The 23,766-nt window shown below is 41.2% G+C and overlaps 1 protein-coding gene across 1 annotated transcript in view; it reads left to right on the forward strand.

Moving 5' to 3' along the window:
• The window catches only part of LOC136863695 (uncharacterized), a 415,056-nt gene that overhangs the window by 319,068 nt on the left and 72,222 nt on the right, over positions 1-23,766 (forward strand). The window contains exon 21 of the mRNA XM_068226041.1: positions 7,679-7,947. Coding sequence (XP_068082142.1) covers positions 7,679-7,947 — 269 coding nt within the window. The remainder of the gene's footprint in view (positions 1-7,678; positions 7,948-23,766) is intronic.

A 23,766-nucleotide genomic window follows, 5' to 3' on the forward strand; every position in this document is an offset into this window, starting at 1 on the left:
GAAAAGTACAGCAGAGAATCTATATCGTGCTTGAACCATTTTAACAATCCTAATGTTCAACATGCTTTAAATGGTGGTAAAGTAAGGATTTGTGGAGAAAAAGTCGATGGATTCGATGAAAAAACAAGTACTGTTTGCCAACGTCACGGATGTTTCTGGCATGGTTGTAAGAAATGCTTTGCTCAGTCCGGTGGTATTTGAAGGTGCTCAAATACGACAGCCTCGTGTCGGTAGATTTACTGGCACGTAAAAGAACTCCTGCGGGACTAAATTCCGGCACCTCGGCGTCTCCGAAGACCGTAAAAGTAGTTAGTGGGACGTAAAGCAAATAACATTATTAATTATTAAGAAATGCTTTAAATCAGAATCTATAAACAATAAAAATAAAAATAAAAATAGCATGGAGGATTTATATCCAAAACACTGGAGAGAAGTAAGAAAATAAAGGAAACAGGTTATAATTTGACAGAAATATGGGAATGTGATTGGATAAAATCAGAAGAATAAAGAAAAATAAAAAAGCAAAAATAGTTAGCAGAAATAATAGAACCATTAAATCCTAGAGAAGCGTTTTTTGGTTGAATAACAACTGCAACAAACCTCAGAGCTAAATCAACTCTACATTGATGTTTGTAGTTTAGATCCTACTGCCCGATTTTATTATTATTATTATTATCCTATTGGTCAACCTAAAAAAATTATAAACTAAAACAATATAAAACATCATGGTACGGTCTTATAAAGTATAAAATTACAGCTCCTAGAAAATTACATCATCCTGTATTACCCGTAAAAATGAAGATATAAAAGAACCAAAAATTACACTGACTGACAGAGCAAATGCAACACCAAGAAGGAGTGGTTCGAAAGGGATGAAAGTTGGGGAAAAACAGAGGCGGCACGGACGAATAACTGATGTTTATTTCAAACCGATATGCAGGTTACACAATGCGCACGGCATCGACTCAGTAGGATGTAGGACCACCGCGAGCGGCGATGCACGCAGAAACACGTCGAGGTACAGAGTCAATAAGAGTGCGGATGGTGTCCTGAGGGATGGTTCTCCATTCTCTGTCAACCATTTGCCACAGTTGGTCGTCCGTACGAGGCTGGGGCAGAGTTTGCAAACGATGTCCAATGAGATCCCACACGTGTTCGATTGGTGAGAGATCCGGAGAGTACGCTGGCCACGGAAGCATCTGTACACCTCGTAGAGCCTGTTGGGAGATGCGAGCAGTGTGTGGGCGGGCGTTATCCTGCTGAAACAGAGCATTGGGCAGCCCCTGAAGGTACGGGAGTGCCACTGGCCGCAGCACATGCTGCACGTAGCGGTGGGCATTTAACGTGCCTTGAATACGCACTAGAAGTGACGTGAAATCATACGCAATAGCGCCCCAAACCATGATGCCGCGTTGTCTAGCGGTAGGGCGCTCCACAATTACTGCCGGATTTGACCTTTCTCCACGCCGACGCCACACTCGTCTGCGGTGACTATCACTGACAGAACAGAAGCGTGACTCATCGGAGAACACGACGTTCCGCCATTCCCTCATCCATGTCGCTCTAGCCCGGCACCATGCCAGGCGTGCACGTCTATGCTGTGGAGTCAATGGTAGTCTTCTGAGCGGACGCCGGGAGTGCAGGCCTCCTTCAACCAATCGACGGGAAATTGTTCTGGTCGATATTGGAACAGCCAGGGTGTCTTGCACATGCTGAAGAATGGCGGTTGACGTGGCGTGCGGGGCTGCCACCGCTTGGCGGCGGATGCGCCGATCCTCGCGTGCTGACGTCACTCGGGCTGCGCCTGGACCCCTCGCACGTGCCACATGTCCCTGCGCCAACCATCTTCGCCACAGGCGCTGCACCGTGGACACATCCCTATGGGTATCGGCTGCGATTTGACGAAGCGACCAACCTGCCCTTCTCAGCCCGATCACCATACCCCTCGTAAAGTCGTCTGTCTGCTGGAAATGCCTCCGTTGACGGCGGCCTGGCATTCTTAGCTATACACGTGTCCTGTGGCACACGACAACACGTTCTACAATGACTGTCGGCTGAGAAATCACGGTACGAAGTGGGCCATGTCCCATTTATCGTTCGCTACGTGCGCAGCACAGCGGCGCATTTCATATCATGAGCATACCTCAGTGACGTCAGTCTACCCTGCAATTGGCATAAAGTTCTGACCACTCCTTCTTGGTATTGCATTTGCTCTGTCAGTCAGTGTATTATTCCCTTTGTGTTTAAAATGTTCAGAGGAACAAATACAAGAATAATGCCGACACTCTGAAAAGGAAAGAAGTTTTGTAGGTACATAGACGACTAATGAAGGTAATAAAGCTGGAATGGGCATCAACAGGTCCCAAGAGTTATTATTTTGAGCTTTGGCATTTTGAAGAACAGAGTAATGAATTATTAAAAAGATTATATAAGAGATTTTATGAAAATAAAATTAGAAACTAGTCCTTGGAAACACGATTTAAAAAGCAAAGATGAATACATAAAAAGAGTCGAAGAAAATTAGGTATTCTATTGGATAAAGAAAAAATATGTTTAAACAGTTTATGCAGTAAATTTGGCAAAAACAACACATGAGTAAAACTGAATATGTAACAAATTTACAACGGTTTTATAAAATATTGTTAGATATAACAATAATTTTGTGTGGCTATTTCTAGCCGAGTGCAGCCCTCCGATGAGGGTGGGCGGCATCTGCCATGTATAGGTAACTGCGTGTTACTGTAGTAGAGGACAGTGTTATGTGTCGTGTGAGAATTGCAGTGATGTTGGGGACAGCACAAATACCCCGGCCCCGAGCCATTGGAATTAACCAATGAAGGTTAAAGTCCCCGACCCGGCCGGGAATCGAACCCGGGACCTTCTGAACCGAAGGCCAGTACGCTGACCATTCAGCCAACGAGTCCGACATATTGTTAGATTATAGCTTAAGTAACATAAATATAAACTTTATCAACGCAGAAATTGTTCAAATAACGTATAACTTTAATGATTATTACATTGAAAATAATATGAATACAAACGTCTTCACAGCAGCTTTTACTACATCTAATGCGAGAGTAAGATTATACGATATCCTAGATAAGTTAGGTGAAAATGTAATATACACTGACTGACAGAGCAAATGCAACACCAAGTAGGAAGGTCAGAACTTTATGCCAATTGCAGGGTAGACTGACGTCACTGAGGTATAATCATGATGTGAAATGCGCCGCTGTGCTGCGCACGTAGCGAACGATAAATGGGACACGGCGTTGGCGAATGGCCCACTTCGTACCGTGATTTCTCAGCCGACAGTCATTGTAGAACGTGTTGTCGTGTGCCACAGGACACGTGTATAGCTAAGAATGCCAGGCCGCCGTCAACGGAGGCATTTCCAGCAGACAGACGACTTTACGAGGGGTATGGTGATCGGGCTGAGAAGGGCAGGTTGGTCGCTTCGTCAAATCGCAGCCGATACCCATAGGGATGTGTCCACGGTGCAGCGCCTGTGGCGAAGATGGTTGGCGCAGGGACATGTGGCACGTGCGAGGGGTCCAGGCGCAGCCCGAGTGACGTCAGCACGCGAAGATCGGCGCATCCGCCGCCAAGCGGTGGCAGCCCCGCACGCCACGTCAACCGCCATTCTTCAGCATGTGCAAGACACCCTGGCTGTTCCAATATCGACCAGAACAATTTCCCGTCGATTGGTTGAAGGAGGCCTGCACTCCCGGCGTCCGCTCAGAAGACTACCATTGACTCCACAGCATAGACGTGCACGCCTGGCATGGTGCCGGGCTAGAGCGACTTGGATGAGGGAATGGCGGAACGTCGTGTTCTCCGATGAGTCACGCTTCTGTTCTGTCAGTGATAGTCACCGCAGACGAGTGTGGCGTCGGCGTGGAGAAAGGTCAAATCCGGCAGTAACTGTGGAGCGCCCGACCGCTAGACAACGCGGCATCATGGTTTGGGGCGCTATTGCGTATGATTCCTCGTCACCTCTAGTGCGTATTCAAGGCACGTTAAATGCCCACCGCTACGTGCAGCATGTGCTGCGGCCGGTGGCACTCCCGTACCTTCAGGGGCTGCCCAATGCTCTGTTTCAGCAGGATAATGCCCGCCCACACACTGCTCGTATCTCCCAACAGGCTCTACGAGGTGTACAGATGCTTCCGTGGCCAGCGTACTCTCCGGATCTCTCACCAATCGAACACGTGTGGGATCTCATTGGACGCCGTTTGCAAACTCCGCCCCAGCCTCGTACGGACGACCAACTGTGGCAAATGGTTGACAGAGAATGGAGAACCATCCCTCAGGACACCATCCGCACTCTTATTGACTCTGTACCTCGACGTGTTTCTGCGTGCATCGCCGCTCGCGGTGGTCCTACATCCTACTGAGTCGATGCCGTGCGCATTGTGTAACCTGCATATCGGTTTGAAATAAACATGAATTATTCGTCCGTGCCGTCTCTGTTTTTTCCCCAACTTTCATCCCTTTCGAACCACTCCTTCTTGGTGTTGCATTTGCTCTGTCAGTCAGTGTATTTCGACACCGACTCAATAGTATATAAAGATAATGGTACAAACAATATTAAAACAGACTGTATGTTTGGAGAATAGACTGACAAATTAGGTGGTAAATAGATTAAGGAATGGGCATCAACAGGTCCCAAAAGTTATTATTTTGAAACAAACGATGGCCATCACGTAACAAAAATAAAAGGATTTACTTTGAATTATAAAAACATACAGAAATTAAATGGAAAAGCAATGATTAATATGATAGAACACTATCAGAATAATAAAATACAGTTATAATATAATCAAACCACGAGATGTACAAGAACAAAAAATTTAATTAATAAAAGTGCTAAAAAACTTTTCATTTCAATATGATAAAAGAGTTATAAATTTTGATAGGTTTCCTATGGTTATTAATTCTCTAATAAATGACACCTTTGAAAAGGATTTAAGAAGTAGGTCAATGTCAAACATACCAACAAGTAAACTGAAAGACTTAAAAGTCGGTGATATATATCCTATAAAAGAATTTAAGGACATTCAAACTAAATTTGGAAAACGCATAAATGTTAAATTACAAGGAAAGGCAGGAGAATTTCTGGTATTTCTGCCAGATCATTTCAGTCAAAAATACTCTAAAAAGATCATCGTCATCATCATCATTATCTAAAGGCTTTGCCTAGTCGCTGCAACCATTGATCTCTTCTCTCTGCGATCCTCTTCATCTCTTCATAACCTTGGCATCCCATCATCTCAACTACCTCTTCAATGATCTTCTTCGGTGGTTTCCCTCTGCCTTTCTTTCCCATCACCTTGCCTTCGAACAAGTTCTTTATGAAATCATTATGCCGGAAAATGTGACCAAAAACTGACGCTTTTCTCCTTTTTATCGCTGTTATTAAATTTCTCTGGGTGTTTATTTCTCTAAGCATTGCTTCATTAGTTTTCTTCTCAATCCAGCTAGTTCTTGTCATCTTCCTCCATAGCCACATTTCCACTGCCTCTAGTCGTTTCACTTCCTCCTTCAAGAGAGTCCGTCCTTCACAGCCATATAGCAGCACACTCCAAATGAATGTTTTGATAAACAATTTCTTTTGTTCATTATCTAAAGATTTATTAATTAAGAGCTGCTTCTTCTCCTCAAAGGCTTTCTTACACAGGGAAATTCTTCTTTTTATTTCCACAGTGCATGTGTTGTCATCGGTAATAACTGATCTTAAGTAGCAGAACTTGTGAACCTGTTTTATTAAAATATTTCCAATTCTGAGGATGTGCCTCTGGCTTCATTTTAGATTTGCTTACAACCATAACATTAGTTTTATTACATTAATGTTAAGTTGGAAATCTTTTAAGATGGATGTTAATTTGTTGAGCATGATCTGCATGTTTTTCTCATTGTCAGCCAGAAGTGCAATATCGTCGGAAAATCTAATACAGTGTACAGTTGTTCCATTTATTTTAATGCCAGGTGTCTGATTTAAACATTTTCATGGCCTCTTCAATGTACAAATTAAATAGAAATGGCGATAAGGAACACCCCTGCCTTACTCCTTTCCCGATCCTCACCTTGCATACTTTTTCATTACTTTCGATGTTTATTCTTTGATTGAGGTAGAGTTTTAGTATTGCTTTTCTGTCTTTCCAGTCCGAATGAATATCCTTCATCATTTTGAACAGTATTTTCCACTGATCATTGTCAAAAGCTTTTTCCAGGTCTACAAAAGCTATATATGTATTTCTGTTAAGCTCTAGTCTTCTCTCCAAGATGGTTTTAAGTGCTATAATAGCTTCTCTCGTTCCTACTACTTTCCTGGACCCAAAGTGATCATCATCTAGATTCTGCTCATTTTTTCATTTTGATCCTGTTTTTTAATATGCATGTGAATATTTTTGCTGCATGTGAAACAAGGCTTAGTATTCTGTAATTGGAGCATTCTGTTGAATCTCCTTTTTTGTGCAGAAGTATTGCTTTGCTTTCTACAAAATCCTCTGGCATATCTCCATTTTCATAGCAGTACTGGGTGATTTTGAAGAGTTCATCCTTCAGCTTTTTTCTAGAATTTTTCCACAGTTCAGCAGGCAGTTTGTCTGGTCCAGGAGCCTTTTTATTTTTCAGCTGTTGCAGTACTGTTTCGAATTCACTTCTCATTATGGGAGGACCTAGTTCATCTTGTGAAACCTGCTCTTGTTTTATGATGTACTCATCTACATTGTCAATTTCTTCTCCATTATATAGATCCTCCAAATACTCTTTCCATGTCTTCATTACCTCCTCATCTTCTATTAACAGATTTCCTTCCTTATATTTTATAACACTGGATTTCATTTTAGCCTTGAACTGCGTTCTTTATACTTGATTGTATGCTCTAGCAGCATTTCCGATTTTCATATCATGTTCTATGCTTTTACAAATGTCATCCATCCATCTTTCTTTCGCCTCTCGGCACTTCTGTGTAACTAAGTTTTTCAGTTTCTAATAGTTTATCATTCCTTCTGAAGTATTTTTTCGGTGTTCTTTATTTCTTTCCGGAATGAGATTTAGTATTTCTTCAGGTCATTCAGTTCTTCCTGGGTTCAAGCTTCTTTTTTCCTAGCACTTCATCTGCTGCCATTGTAAATGAAGCTTTGACAGCATCCCAATCTGTTTTGTTGTTGTACATGATCGTGTCTGTCTTTTCTTCGAATGCTGCTTGTGTTAATGGATCATTTAACTTTTCTAGATTCCATTTCTTCCTTCTTGGTTTCCTTAACTTCTTCAGCCTAAGTCGACATTTTGCTAATACTGGGATGCCAGCACGTACCATCTGAACCACAGAGGGAGTAATGGAAACAAATAATAAAAACACGTCGATAATATCGATGATGTTACTTGATATGTGTTCAGTACAACCGGAAATAGTGGGTATAACAAATGTTACAAATCACTTGCCCTGTAAAACAAAAGTGCATCATAATGTGTTCTCTATAATGAGGTATATTTAACTCTTGATACCATTAAAGAGTTTAGTGATATGTTTGATGTTTTGGATAGTGTTTGAAATTGCTTGCTAACAGTAGTACTGTATTTCCTGCCTCACCTCTTCGCAAATAACCCTGAGTAGCAAACATATCTATTTTGCTGGAAAGCATAATGCCTTGTGTTATTGGTCTTTCTACAGATGCCTTAATAGAGACCTGTCAGGCAAAATACTTCTGAACCTGTGTGTGTCACTTCTCTTGATGAACGTGTCATTTCTTCTGGTATCAGTAAAGAACTTCGTGTACCTGGTCAATTTGTGCGTAGTAGTGGCTATCTTGACGCACTACTTCGTCATCACTTCATTTACCTGGATGTTAGTGGAAGCAGCCAACATGTACCATCTACTAATAACCGTATTCGCTACAGCTGAAACTAATTTCATGTTGAAGCGGATGCTCTTCGCCTGGGGTAAGGCACTACAAATATTATTTAATCTTTCCTTTAATTATAAGAAACTAACAGCACAAAGCGAGGTTTTCAAAAGAATGAGTAAAACAAAAGTTCTGGAATTCAAAAATGAAAATTGTGTAACCTAGGAAACTTTTTACTATTAAGTTAATATAAGTGAACTTACTAAGCTAATATACCTTAAATAAATTTACCATTAGAATCATCCTTAAAAATATAAATATTTCTTCATTAAAGATCACAGAAAGAGTAAGGAAACCCATATAATATTTGACAAGATTCGCTGAAGATATTAATATTTTACAAACAAATATCATTCGATTCACTTGACACCTACAGTCAAATATTACCATATATGTTGTTTTAACTCTATTTAAAATTGTCACCGCAATGAGAATAGCTGTTAATAAACATTTCTGTTTTCATCTGTGGTGTTAGTAAATGCGAACTCCATGTATATACTGATATTATTCATTCTGCTCTCCCATAGACTAGTTAGCATCCTGGCATATCATTTGGAAATAATCTAAATTAGAAAGGATAACTGCCATTCAGTTTGTTGCCTCTTATAAAATCTGCAAATAAAAGCTGCTAAAACGCGCACTTCAATAGGACTGGGGAGCAGTATGGGCTATACGTGGATCAGTCTCAGGTCTTTCTCAGGTCGTAGGAACTTTTAACCGCTTTCCTGTGTGCGGTTTACTGCACTATTTTCTACACGCACTTTCATAGAATGTCTTCATAACAGTCTAGTTGAGATTTAGAACCACCTAAACAGAGCCTAGCCCCAAATAATTCCTTCTGGATGTGCTTCTAAAAACACCATAAAAATTTTTCATCTCTCAGTGTTTCCACTCCTCTAAGTACAAACATATCAATTCGATTGATGATGTAAATCAGAATACCTTAGAAATGGCCCTCTGGACATCAACACTCTTGTATCCGTTGGTATATGTGAGCTGTGTGTTTGAAGGAGTCAGAAATACTCCATGTTTCCTAACTCTCCCTTTCCATTTCTGATATATCTTCTTCATTGACCAACTTGTTTATGGTCCACGCTGGATAAGTCTTCCTGCCCATGACCCAATAATGGGTTTGAATCTGGTAAAATATATTATTATTATTATTATTATTATTATTATTATTATTATTATTATTATTATTATTATTATTATTATTGCATTGCATGTTTTCAAATCTCTTTCAATCCCTGTTGGTCGTTATCATTCTTTTCTGGTACTATTTTGATAGACAGTGAAGTGCTAAACTTGGCTTGGAAAAGAGTTGTTAAGAATGCTGGTAAATCTCCTGACATAGATCCCGCGCATTTGACGATTCTTAACTGTTAACCATCTCTGCCGGGATTCGACTTTTCAATCTTCAGAATAGGAAGGGAGTAGCTAATCATCAATCTTCGTTTTTAAAATTCTGTAAAATTCATCAACAATCCATTTGAAGAAGAAAAATGTATACAGCTATGATGTTGCAAATAAGTACATTTCTTTCTCACTCCTTCGCTATGATTCACGTTCTTGTTTCTTGGTTTCGAAGTAAAAGAATGTCAGTATGTAAAGAGAATATATACCAGGTGGCTCCCGGACGCCGTACTTTTTACTTATAAATGTCCCGCATGCATAAGTGATGTGTGGGGTGTCTACCACCTAATTTTAACAGGGAAACGACTGCCAGCGGGCAGGTTACGTCAGAATATAAAGAGGAGTCACACTCACAGCATGTTACTCAGCGTTCCCGGTCGAATGCACCCCTTGCATTAGTAAACATCGTTTTCGACCGCATACTTCTAGGCTGGTGTATGGTACAGCCGCACTGTATTTACTGTCTGCTTATCGACAATGGCTAGTGTGTTCAGCAGCGATGAATACACATACATTACTTTAAACTGGACTGCCAGGTCGGAATGCAACCGAAGCTCCAAACAGACATATGCCGTCTACACAAGTATTTCACCGAACAGTACCGTGTTTGTTTCATACAAGCAACTCTTTTATCGCGTGGAATATCTACAAGTGTATAAATTAACACGTTATTAAATTTCCTTTTCTGCATCTTTGGCGTGTTACCAAACAGTTGCGGCGATTAGGGGGTGGGGCGAGAAGGGAACGTCGCCACCGCCCCTCGCCACTTTGTGGAGTAAACATTACATATTCACTTTAGCCACCTGGAACTAGGAAATTTTTTTCTTGCTAATTGCTTTACGTCGCACCGACACAGATAGGGCTTATGGCGACGATGGGATAGGAAGAGCCTAGGAGTTGGAAGGAAGCGGCCGTGCTCTTAATTAAGGTACAGCACCAGCATTTGCGCGGTGTGATAATGGGAAACCACGGAAAACCATCTTCAGGGCTGCCCACAGTGGGATTCGAACCCACCATCTCCCGGATGCAAGCTCACAGCCAATTAGTTTTAAAAGAAACGTTATCTGTACAAGCCTTTGTGTCTTATCTGCTAATTCTTTCCTTTATTTTCTTTAATTTTATTAACATAATGTTTGGCGGAAATAAGCACCAAATGCCGTTCGTCGCGGCTAACCGATTTGTATAGCGCTACGGCAAGTAGTGGAGACTTTGCATGTGCTGTGGGGAAGGGTAGTAGGGGTATAATGTTTTTGCCAAGGTCGTGGACACTGAGTTATAATTCACCCGTATGACGCACGCATTCGTCAGTCTGGCAGTCTCTTCAGTGTCTGTTAGTTCCTCAGTGTGTACTAAAATACTGAATAACTTTTAATTGCATGATCATGCCGTACTTGTATTTAATTGTACCGGCTGAGCTAGCCGTGAAGTTAGGGCCGCGCAGCTGCGAGCTCGCACCCGTGTGATAGTGGTTTCAAATCCCACTGCCGGCAGCCCTGAAGACGGTTTTCCGTGGTTCCCCATTTTCACACCAGGCAAATGCTGGGGCTGTACCTTATTTAAGGCCATGGCCGTTTCCTTTCCACTCGTAGCCCTTCCCTGTCTCATCGTAGCCATAATTCCTATCTGTGTCGTTGCGACGTAAAACCAATTGTAAAAATATATTCTACTATTTTGCTTTACGCCGCACCGACACAGATAGGTCTTATGGCGACGATGGGACGGGAATGGTCTAGTAATGAGATGGAAGCGGCCGTGGCCTTAATTAAGGTGCAGCCCCAGCATTTGCCTGGTGTGAAAATGGGAAACCACAGAAAACCGTCTTCAGGGCTGCCGGCAGTGGGATTCGAAACCACTATCACACGGGTGCGAGCTCGCAGCTGCGCGGCCCTAACTCCACGGCTAGCTCAGCCGGTACAATTAAATAGAAGTACGGCATGATCATGCAATTAAAAGTTATTCAGTATTTTAGTACACACTGAGGAACTAACAGACACTGAAGAGGCTGCCAGACTGACGAATGCGTGCGTCATACGGGTGAATTATAACTCAGTGTCCACGACCTTGGCAAAAACATTATACGCCTACTACCCTTCCCCACAGAATATGCAAAGTCTCCACTACTTGCCGTAGCGCTATACAAATCGGTTAGCCGCGACGAACGGCATTTGGTGCTTATTTCCGCCAAACATTATGTTAATAAAATTAAAGAAAATAAAGGAAAGAATTAGCAGATAAGACACAAAGGCTTGTACAGATAACGTTTCTTTTAAAACTAATTGGCTGTGAGCTTGCATCCGGGAGATGGTGGGTTCGAATCCCACTGTGGGCAGCCCTGAAGATGGTTTTCCGTGGTTTCCCATTATCACACCGCGCAAATGCTGGTGCTGTACCTTAATTAAGAGCACGGCCGCTTCCTTCCAACTCCTAGGCTCTTCCTATCCCATCGTCGCCATAAGCCCTATCTGTGTCGGTGCGACGTAAAGCAATTAGCAAGAAAAAAATTTCCTAGTTCCAGGTGGCTAAAGTGAATATGTAATGTTTACTCCACAAAGTGGCGAGGGGCGGTGGCGACGTTCCCTTCTCGCCCCACCCCCTAATCGCCGCAACTGTTTGGTAACACGCCAAAGATGCAGAAAAGGAAATTTAATAACGTGTTAATTTATACACTTGTAGATATTCCACGCGATAAAAGAGTTGCTTGTATGAAACAAACACGGTACTGTTCGGTGAAATACTTGTGTAGACGGCATATGTCTGTTTGGAGCTTCGGTTGCATTCCGACCTGGCAGTCCAGTTTAAAGTAATGTATGTGTATTCATCGCTGCTGAACACACTAGCTATTGTCGATAAGCAGACAGTAAATATAGTGCGGCTGTACCATACACCAGCCTAGAAGTATGCGGTCGAAAACGATGTTTACTAATGCAAGGGGTGCATTCGACCGGGAACGCTGAGTAACATGCTGCGAGTGTGACTCCTCTTTATATTCTGACGTAACCTGCCCGCTGGCAGTCGTTCCCCTGTTAAAAGTAGGTGGTAGACACCCCACACATCACTTATGCATGCGGGACATTTATAAGTAGAAAGTACCGCGTCCGGGAGCCACCTGGTATATCGGCATATTGTGACTTAGAATCAATCAAAGGTCAAATGAAATACGCACCTTATTCTTGGTATTGAAACTAGTTAACATCGGCATACACCCTGTAAGCTACAGACTATTGGCAATAAGAACATGCCTTATTATAAGAATTTATTGTAAACAAAACTGTCATCAAGAAAAGTGGCGTAACACTACGTCATGTTTTCCACTTTTATCCCCACCAGCGCTGGTCACTCACGAAACAGGGCACAACACCCCAGAAGGATTGCCTATCATCTAGGAGCGAGAGTGATGTCTCGGGAGTGCACTCACAACCCCGAAGCGTCAAATGGATAATACAAGAATATAGAGTAATTCCATGTATGTCCACTTCCGTAGTGTAAAGTTTAGCGCCATTGGCTCTCATCCTTGGAGTCCAAATTCGATTCCCGGTACTGCCAGAAATTTTAGAGTGAGAGGAGTGCTGGTATGTGGTTAAAAAGTACATGGTGCTCAACTCTATTGGGGGTGGGATTGAAAAGAGTTCAGATTTTCTGAAATTTCATTTCTACTAATGTTTTCCAAAATATTGTGTGAAAAGGAAGTATTAATTTTCGGTTTAAAAGTGAAACACTTTCTGAAGCACAGTTAGTAGTAGAGTTATGATCGAAACGTTCTGTGTGACAGACTAACCTCGTTTTATGACTGACTGCCTACCTATCGGACGAGGACACGAATTTACTTACTTCATGTACGACTGACTGACATTTGCAATGCATGTTGACAGCAAAATTTTTGCCTTACTGTGTGATGGACTGAAATTAGAATGTTCATCATACGATTTTGCAGAGGAAAGTGTACAACGAAGACATATCTTGACATATAGTGATCGACAATTATTATTATTATGATTATTATTATTATTATTATTATTATTATTATTATTAAAATTGAAAATAAATGCACAATTATTTATTTCGAACTTAATATAAAATGTTTACAATTTAGCTATTAAAAATATTGAAAAATTCAGAAAAACAGAATAGCTAATAAATATAACTACAGGAGAACATCTGAACTTCTGATAATCGAGACAGACGTATAGAGCCACAGCCAGTCCATGGTGTTCGACGCCAACACGTCAGCAATTTTTCGGAAATTATTAGTAACAATTTAATGATAATGATGCGGGATAGGTAAAATAGAACGATATTATAAATTATTTCTGTCAATATTATATAGGAAACCTATACAATTTTGCAACGATCATTTTGTTCCATTGAGCTAAATTAAACAGAGTAACGAAAAACATAGCCTACGTGTAAAATATGTATTTCTAAATCTGCAATTTTCTTCAAAATAGTGGGCTGACAAATGCCACCCCTTGCCACCCCCGAATTATGCCCACGGGGACAGACCCGGACGGTCCCTCTGTTTTCTGAAACCGCACTGTTTTCATCCAACTTACTCCTCACTATTGACCATCCACTCTCCCTTCGAATGCCTGTGACAACCTGCCAGGTATACTGATCAAAGAAATACTTCGATAGTTGCTGCAATCATTTTATTCCTTCTTGAAAAATAATACGAGATGGCGGGTTCAAGTCGCACTGCAGGCAGCCTTGAACATGGTTTAGCATGGTTTTACATTAGGGAAATGCCAGGGCTGAACCCTAATTCGGGTCAAATCCGCACCCTTCACAATCCTATACCTTTCCTAATCTGTTCGCAACACATTTACTGTACCAGGTTTAGAAAGAACACACTATAAATCCCCGTCCACTGTTTCACCACATACAACAACCTCCTCGTGGTAGGTATGGAATAAGATAACGTTCAAGAAAAAATGAAATGGCGTATGGTTTTTAGTACCGGGAGTGTCTGAGGACAAGTTCCGCTCGTCAGATGCAAGTCTTTTGATTTGACTCCCGTAGGCCACCTGCACGTCGTGATGAGGATGAAATGCTGATGAAGACGACACATACACCCAGCCCCCGTGCCAGCGAAGTTAATCAATTATGCTTAAAATTCCCGACCCTCCCGGGAATCAAACCCGGGACCCCTGTGACAAAAGGACAGCACGCTAACCATTTAGCCACGGAGCAACGGACAACGTTAAGGAGTTTCGTCCTCTGTATTCAAGCCATTGGTCTATAGACTGGTTCGATACAGCTCTCCATGTCACCCATTCTGTGCTAATCTTTTAATTTCTACATAAATACGGTATCTACATCTGCTCTAATCTGGTTGTCATATTCATACCTTGGTCTACCGTTACCGTTCCTACCGCCTATACTTCCCTCAAAAAAACAACTGAACAAGTCTTGGGTGTCATAACGTGGGTACTATCATTCTATCTCTTCTTCTGTCCGACTCGTTGGCTGAACGGTCAGCGTACTGGAATTCGGTTCAGAGGGTCCCGGGTTCGATTCCCGGCCGGGTCGGGGATTTTACCCTTAATTGGTTGATTCCAATGGCACGGGGGCTGGGTGTATGTGTTGTCATCATCATTTTCATCCTCATTACGACGCGCAGGCCGCCTACGGGAGTCAAATAGAAAGACCTGCACCTGGCGAGCCGAACCCGTCCTGGGATATCCCGGCACTCAAAGCCATACGACATCATCATCTCTTCTTCTCGTCAAATTTAACCAAGTCGATCTCCTTTCAGCGATTCAATTCACCGTCTCTTCATTTGTGATTCGATCACTCCATCTCACCTTCAACATTCTTCTCTAACACCACATTCCAAAAGCCTCTGTTCTCTTTCTTTCTGAGCCATTTATCGTCCATGTTTCATTTCCATACAACGCCACACGCGAGATGAAAGTCTTCAAAAACATATTGCTGTCTCCTATATCAGTGCTCGAAGTGAGTAAATTTCTTTTAAGAAAGGCCTCCCTTGCGTTTGCTAGTCTACATTTTATGTCCTCCTTACTTCTGCCATCATTAGTTATTTTAGTACCCAACTAACAATATTCATCTACTTACTTTAAGACTTCATTTTTTAATTTACTATTTCCTGCATCGCTTGACTTCGTTCGACTACAATCCATTAAATGTTTTGGACGTTTTTATTTTCATCTTGTACTCCTTCCCCAAGACTCTGTCCATACTATTCAGCAATATCTACAGATCTTCTGCAGTCTCATATAAAATAATAATATCTTCGTAAAATCTCAGGGTTTTAATTTCCTCTCCTCAGATTGTGATTCCCTTTGCACCATCCTCTTTGATTTCTTTTACCGCCTGTTCTATATAAACATTGAAAGGGGTGGGGACAAACTGCAGCCTTACCTCACTCCTTTCTGGATTGCTGAGTCAGTTCTTATCACTGCAGGCTGATTTTATACAGATTGCAGATAATCCTTCTTTCTCGCTATCTGATCCCGATCACCTTTGGAATATGAAATAGCTTGAACCAATCAACATTATCAAATGTCATTTCTATATCTACCATTGCCATGTACGTGGGCTTGTTCTTCTTAATTCGATTCTCTAAGATCAGACGTAAAGTCAGAGTAGCTTCACGTGTTCCTACATTTCTTCGGAAGCCAAATTGATATTCTCCCAACTCACTTTCAATTTGTCTTTCCATTCTTCTGTAAATATACAGGCTGAGATACTAAACTAACGGTGCGGTAGTTTTCACACTTTTCAGGCACAGGCTTTCTTGGAAATAGGTAAAACAACATTCTGCTAAAAATCAGATGGCACTTTTGCTGTACCATGCATCTTACACACTAAAGGGAATAACCTCGGCATGCTGGTTTCCCCTAACGCAGTCAGTAATTCTGAAGGTATGTCATCAATTCCAGATGCTTCGTTCAATACTCTGTCAAATTCTGATCTCAAAATGCGGTCCCCCAATTCATAAGCATCAACAGCCTCTTCTTGTTCCAGAACCATATCTTCTACGTCTTTACCTTGATACAAATATTGGATATGTTCCTGCCATCTTTCTGCCTTGTCTTCTTTCCCCAGCAGTGATTTTTCATCTGAGCTCTTAATATTCATACACCAAATGTTCCTTTCTCCAAAAGTTTGAACCAAGTATTAACAAGGACTATATGATCGGTGCAGTGCTCAAGCAGCCAATTCGTATTATATTACCTAATCTTCCTTGGCCTACCACTGCATTCCAGTCTCCCATCACAATTAGATACTCCTCGTCACATTTTACGTATTATATTAAATCCTCTACCTCTTCATATATACTTTCGACTTCATCATCCACTGAACTGCTGTGGTGGCCATTGGCATGGTATCTATCATGATAACAATAATCCTTTCACTACGCTGGTCATAGTAGCTTACTCGCTGCCCTATTTTGTTATTCGTTATTAAAACAACTCCTGTATTTCCCCTGTTTGATTTTGTGTTGATAAGTCTGTAGCCGCCTGACCGAAACTGATGCTCTTCCTGCCAAAGAACTTCACTTATACCAACTATATCTAGCTTTTGTCTATCCATCTTCCTTCGCGTGTAGTCCGCAAGCAGAGATCCGTATGGGTGACTATTTTACCTCCGGAATATTTTACCCAGGAAGAAGCCAGCATCAGTACATCATTCATAGAGAAAGATATGCCTGTCCTCGTGATTCACTTACGCCTGTAGATTCCCGATGCTTTCAGCCGTGTAGCAGTATCACCACAGCTAAGTCATATTGAGTATTATTACACGGCCATATCAGTAAATCATCTAGACTGCCACCCTTGCAACATTCGAAAGGCTGCTACCCCCCTTTCGATGAAACATTCGTTAGTCTGGTCTCTCGACAGATACTAGTCCAATATGGTTGCACCTGTAGCTTGGCTATCCGCTTCTTTGGGACGCGCAGGCCTCCTCACCGGATCAAGGTCACATGATTCGCGGGGGAGGAATTCCTTCTGTTCCAGATCAATGATACTAAAAACCGTTCTCTTGTAGAAAAGTCCGTAACATTCTTCTTCATGGAGGAGCACACGGAGATTACAATGGACAAGTGCTGTTAACAGAACACAAACTTGTGTACAACCAAAAATTTGAATGATATTTTCCGTGGATTTTTCGATGATACAGACCACTATCTGATCTGTAGTGAACTAAGTATATCTAGACCTAGAGTAGAGAAAGTGAAATCTGTCTGCAAACGAATAAGGGTAGAAAATCTCCAGGACGAGGAAATTAGACAGAAGTACATGGATATGATTAGTGAGAAGTTTCGAACAGTAAACAGTAAGCAGGTTCAGGATATAGAAAGAGAATGGGTGGCATACAGGGATGCTGTAGTAGAAACAACAAGGGAATGCCTAGGAACAACTGTTTGTAAAGATGGGAAAAGGCGAACATCTTGGTGGAATGACGAAGTGAGAGCAGCTTGTAAACGTAAAAAGAAGGCTTATCAGAAATGGTCCCAAACAAGGGCTGAGGCAGACAGGGAAGTAGAGAGAAAAAAATAGCTGTTGAATCCAAAAAGAAGTCGTGGGAAGAATTTGGTAATAACCTGGAAAGGCTAGGTCAAGCAGCAGGGAAACCTTTCCGGACAGTAATAAAGAATCATAGGAAGGGAGGGAAAAAGGAAGTGAACAGTGTTTTGAGTAATTCAGGTGAACTCATAATATATCCCAGCGAATCACTGGAGAGGTGGAGGGAATATTTTGAACATCTTCTCAATGTAAAAGGAAATCTTCCTGGTGGTATTGCGAATAGCCAAGCTCATGGGGAGGAGGAAAATGATGATGGTGAAATTACGCTTGAGGAAGTGGAAAGGATGGTAAATAAAATCCATTGTCATAAAGCAGCAGGAATGGATGAAATTAGACCTGAAATGGTGAAGTATAGTGGGAAGGCAGGGATGAAATGGCTTCATAGAGTAGTAAGATTAACATGAAGTATTGGTAAGGTACCTTCGGATTGGACAAAAGCGGTAATTGCACCTATCTATAAGCAATGGAACAGGGAGGATTGCAAAAACTATCGAGGTATTTCATTGATTAGTATACCAGGCAAAGTATTCACTGGCATCTTGGAAGGGAGGGTGCGATCTGTAGTTGAGAGGAAGTTGGATGAAAACCAGTGTGGTTTCAGACCACAGAGAGGCTGTCAGGATCAGATTTTCAGTATGCGCCAGGTAATTGAAAATGCTACGATAGGAATAGGGAGTTGTGTTTACGTTTCGTAGATCTACAGAAAGCCTATGACAGGGTACCGAGGGAAAAGGTGTTCGCCATACTGGAGGACTATGGAACTAAATGTAGATTATTAAAATTAATCAACGGCATTTATGTTGACAATTGGGCTTCAGTGAGAATTGATGGCAGAATGAGTTCTTAGTGCAGGGTGCTTACAGTTGTCAGACAAGGCTGTAATCTTTCACCTTTGCTGTTCGTAGTTCACATGAATCATCTGCTGAAAGGTATAAAATGGCAGGGAGGGATTCAGTTAGGTGGAAATTTAGTAAGCAGTCTGGCCTATGCTGACGACTTGGTCTTATTGGCAGATTGTGCCGAAAGCCTGCAGTCTAATATCTTGGAACTTGAAAATAGGAGCAATGAGTATGGTATAAAAAATTAGCCTTTCGAAGACTAAATTGATGTCAGTAGGTAAGAAATTCAACCGAATTAAATATCAAATTGGTGATAAAAAGCTAGAACAGGTCTAAAATTTCAAGTATGTAGGTTGTGTGTTCTCCCAGGACGGTAATATAGTAAGTGAGATTGAATCAAGGTGTAGTAAAGCTAATGCAGTGAGCTCGCAGTTGCGATCAAAAGTATTCTGTAAGAAGGAAGTCAGCTCCCAGATGAAACTATCTTTACATCGGTCTGTTTTCAGACCAACTTTGCTTTACGGGAGCGAAAGCTGGGTGGAATCAGGGTATTTTATTCATAAGTTAGAAGTAACAGACATGAAAGTAGCGAGAATGATTGCTGGTACAAACAGGTGGGAACAATGGCAGGAGGGTACTCGGAATGAGGAGATAAAGGCTAATTTATGAATGAACTCGATGGATGAATCTGTACGCATAAACCGGCTTCGGTGGCGGGGTCATGTGAGGCGAATGGAGGAGGGTAAGTTACCTAGGAGAATAATGGACTCTGTTATGTAGGGTAAGATAAGTAGAGGGAGACCAAGACGACGATGGTTAGACTCATTTTCTAACGATTTAGACATAAGAGGTACAGAACTAAATGAGGCCACAGCACTAGTCGCAAGTAGAGGATTATGGCGACGTTTAGTAAATTCACAGAGGCTTGCAGACTGAACGCTGAAAGGCATAACAGTCTATAATGATAATGTATGTATGTATGTATGTATGTATGTATGTATGTATGTATGTATGTATGTATGTACAGCTGATTCTATTTGCAATGATGTACCAAAAACGTAAAAGTCGTAATGTTTTAATTTCAAGCACATATGCCCTTATATACAGTAATTTTAGTTTGATTCTACTATAATACAAGGCTATTCTAGGTATATTGTGTGTTAAAATTTTCATGAAATTGGTATTAACTTAATAAATGTATAGAATACGAATAATATCCTCTCTCCTGAATCCGCTATATTAAGGGGATCTTCATCCTCTATGGCATTTGATGATGATGATGCTTGCTGTTTAAAGGGGCCTAACAGCTGTGGTCATCGGCCCTCTATGGCATTTAGAGCAGTAATAAACTCAATTCTATTATTCAGAATCCCCATTCTCTTTCCATAGACATCGCTGCTCATCGGTTTGGCACCTACCCCGCCCACTGTAGAGCGACCGGTTGCGTAGCGCAGTTGATTAATTGATCTTCCTTCAGTGCTCAACGTTGTGAAATCGAATTCTTGCACGCTCTATTGATATTTAAGAGTGCTCAAATATGAGAGCTTCATGTTAATAGAACTACTAACAAGTTACACATCTGCCTTCAGCAAAAACCTCTTGCGTCTACACAGAACTATCAATAGTTGAAGAGACATCCTTTACAAAGCGTTAAATTTCAATATAGAGCCAGTCTCCCTCCTACAGCGAACATTTTTCATCTTATCAGAAGGTTTAGAACCGTCTTACTTTCCTCCTTTGATTGGTGGTTTTCTTCTTTTTTATCTTTCTCTCGTGTTAACGCTGTTTATCTGAAGATGGTATTCCGTGATTTCCCATTTTACCCCAGGCAAATGCCGGGGCTGTACCTTAATTAAAACCACGGTCGCTTCCTTCCCACTCCTAGCCTTTTCCTATCCCATCTTCGTCGTAAGATTGTTGAAAAAATACCCACCGTTGGTAAATACGTATGATTGCTGAAGTCTACACCTCAAATTTGATATCAAGACCAAATTCAGAGCTACCATATCCTAACTCTGGAATTACTTCTCAAGCATCACTTGATCTTTAGAAGAACTCTCGGCAAAGAATTCAAATAAGAACGATACTTTCTTTCTACATGAAAAACAAGAGTTTTGGTTTCATTCACACACTCTGGTATGTCTAATGAAGATGTTCAGCAATTCAAAATCAGCTCAATTAAGTTACTTATATTTGCCACGGACCTTCCTGTCTATCTATTAGGCCTAAGTGAGGCACGTGTGTGGAGAATGGCGAGTAGTTTTAAAGAAATTGTCTTTGAACAACCATCCTTACGCAGTTAAAATTGTTTCACATTGATTTCTTAAGCGGTTATCTTTCTCCATGGTTGTGCTGTGCAAGTTAGTGACCATGAATTGAGTTGCTTCACCCGACGCACATCTACTGTCGATGACTGCCCTGCATGCGTTTTATCATGCTCAGTCCACGTAAATGTTGCGCTAGTAATATATTTCAGATCTACGGGTAACTTCCTTCATCCTAATATTAATGTAAACATCAGTAGTGACGCCACAATAAGACAAGATAACAAACCGATTTTACTCATAGAATAACAAGGAAAGGTACCCAACTGTTGTCGCTGACCTTTGAACGAGACCAGTTTATTTATGTGTCAGAATATCAGAAACAACATTTGGTGCAATTTGACGTGCTATGGACCGCTGGAAGAGGAAGGAGAGGGAGAGGGGTATGGAGCGCAAAGAAAGGAGTAGACGCGAAACCGGTTTGCTAGTTACGTGTTAATGGTGAATGTGATGTGTTGTATGCATAGGCTGTTACAAAATGACACCAGCTGTTGCCGTTAAGTTGTTAGTGGATTTCTTCGGTATTTCGGAGGTAAAGCCAACTATGGCACATCGCATAGTTTTCGAACAGGTTAGAAAACAGCTGCTTGATTAAGATGTTCTTGTTAAAGAGTATAGAACTCTTACGGTAAATGAAGAAGTCACCTATGAAGACGATATTGAAAGTGATTTTGGGAATGATCATGGGATACAGCTAGAAAATGAGACGACTTTATAAAGCGGTCCAGCTTTATTTGGCAGTGATGAGAGCAGTGGTTCCTCGTATTATCAATCACCACCAAAGAAGAATACAACGAAATTTCCTGAAGGTTTCTTGGCTGATGCTTACAAAATGTGGACGAGGCAGCCAAGAGGAAATAATCCTCCACAATGGTTCCCTCCGGAAGTAGCTCCAGACATGTCCCCTACAGTCATATTCGCTGACGTAATGGAACAAAGAAATGGAAGGAATAGGAAGGTGTTACAAGAAAGAATAAATAACGAGATACGTGATCGGTTCATTGCAATGCAAAAACAACATGGAATTATACACGACAGAACGCTAGGAATCTGGGCGATATTTTTAAAGCACAATTTGATCCAAACAACACCTTAACATTCAAAACTTTCAAATCATGGCTGCAGCTGTTCAAGAGAAAGACAAGATTGTTTCTCGCAAGATCACGCATAAAGTTGGCAGCAAATTTGTTGGTGATGCCGCTGATATAGATGAGAAATTTAATTTGTTGCGGAAGTAAGGCGTTTCACTGAAGAGTATTTTTTTTTTTTGTTATTTGCTTTACGTCGCACCGACACAGATAGGTCTTATGGCGACGATGGGGCAGGAAGGGGCTAGGAGTGGGAAGGAAGCGGCCGTGGCCTTAATTAAGGTACAGCATCAGCATTTGCCTGGTGTGAAAATGGGAAACCACGGAAAATCATCTTCAGGGCTGCCGACAGTGGGGTTCGAACCCACGATCTCCCGAATATTGGATACTGGCCGCACTTAAGCGACTGCAGCTATCAAGCTCGGTCACTGAAGAGCATAATTTTACACCCGAGCAGATAATTAATGCAGATCAGTCAATATTTTGTAAATAGTTACGTTCTGGGAGAACTATTGCCGTTAAGGAAAGACAGACGATTTGTGGTACCGTGGGTTCAGTTGCGGCAAAACACCCATTCATATAAAATAATGCCTGTTCTTGTAATGGATGGCACCCTTCTTCCAGACATGCATGTTCGGAACCCAGAAGAAAATTTCCAGCAAGCATGACACTTCAATTACCCAATGTGAGAGCAGATGCTAGAAAATCACCAAAAGTGTGAAAACGGGATTTGAAAGTGTTTCTCGAACGGGTGTTATGGCCGGGTTTGCACGGCAGAGGACGGAATCTTCTTTTGGTTGATTCTTGGACAGTAAATGAAGATGATGCTCTATACAATGAAACAGTTCCAGAAGATGTTGAATTTCACAAGAAGCTGATCCGTGCACACTGTACTGGATTGGTACAACCATGGGATGTTTTCTTTTCCGGCTATTGAAAAGTATGGCACGGTTCATCACAGATATGGTAGTGTTATTTTTCACAGTTAAAATATGTCAAAGAGAACAATTTCCTCGCATTCAATCGTTTGTGAACTTCCAATTTTTGGCAAATAGATTCAAGCAAATGATCCGATTTGCTTTCTTCAAATGTGGTTACACCGATGAACATCCAGGATCATTTCAGACACCTTCCGAGTACAGTTTCGAGAGTGGTTTGGAAGAAGAATGTTTCAAAGATGACTGTGTTCAGCTTGCCTTCATTCGATGTGCTCAGTGTGAAAGATGTCTAGACCACGGATTACTTAACGACGTTCATGTCTATGGCACTTGAACTGCCATGGGTGCATAAAGTATTTTACTTCCAGTATTTAAACGTTACTGAATGCATTTGCTCGCCCTTCTACAATATTCAGCCGCGTTTGGACTAATCTGCACGAGGATTCCTGTCTTTATATGTACTCGTATTCTATATTTGGTAGCTCGTAGATATGATGTGATATGATATGATATGATATGATATGATATGATATGATATGATATGATATGATATGATATGATATGATTATGATATGATATGATATGATATGATATGATATGATATGATATGATATGATATGATATGATATGATATGATATGATATGATATGATATGATATGATTATGATATGATATGATATGATATGATATGATATGATAATAATT

This window comes from Anabrus simplex, chromosome 2 (genome assembly GCF_040414725.1).
Source record: "Anabrus simplex isolate iqAnaSimp1 chromosome 2, ASM4041472v1, whole genome shotgun sequence".
Lineage (NCBI taxonomy): Eukaryota > Metazoa > Arthropoda > Insecta > Orthoptera > Tettigoniidae > Anabrus > Anabrus simplex.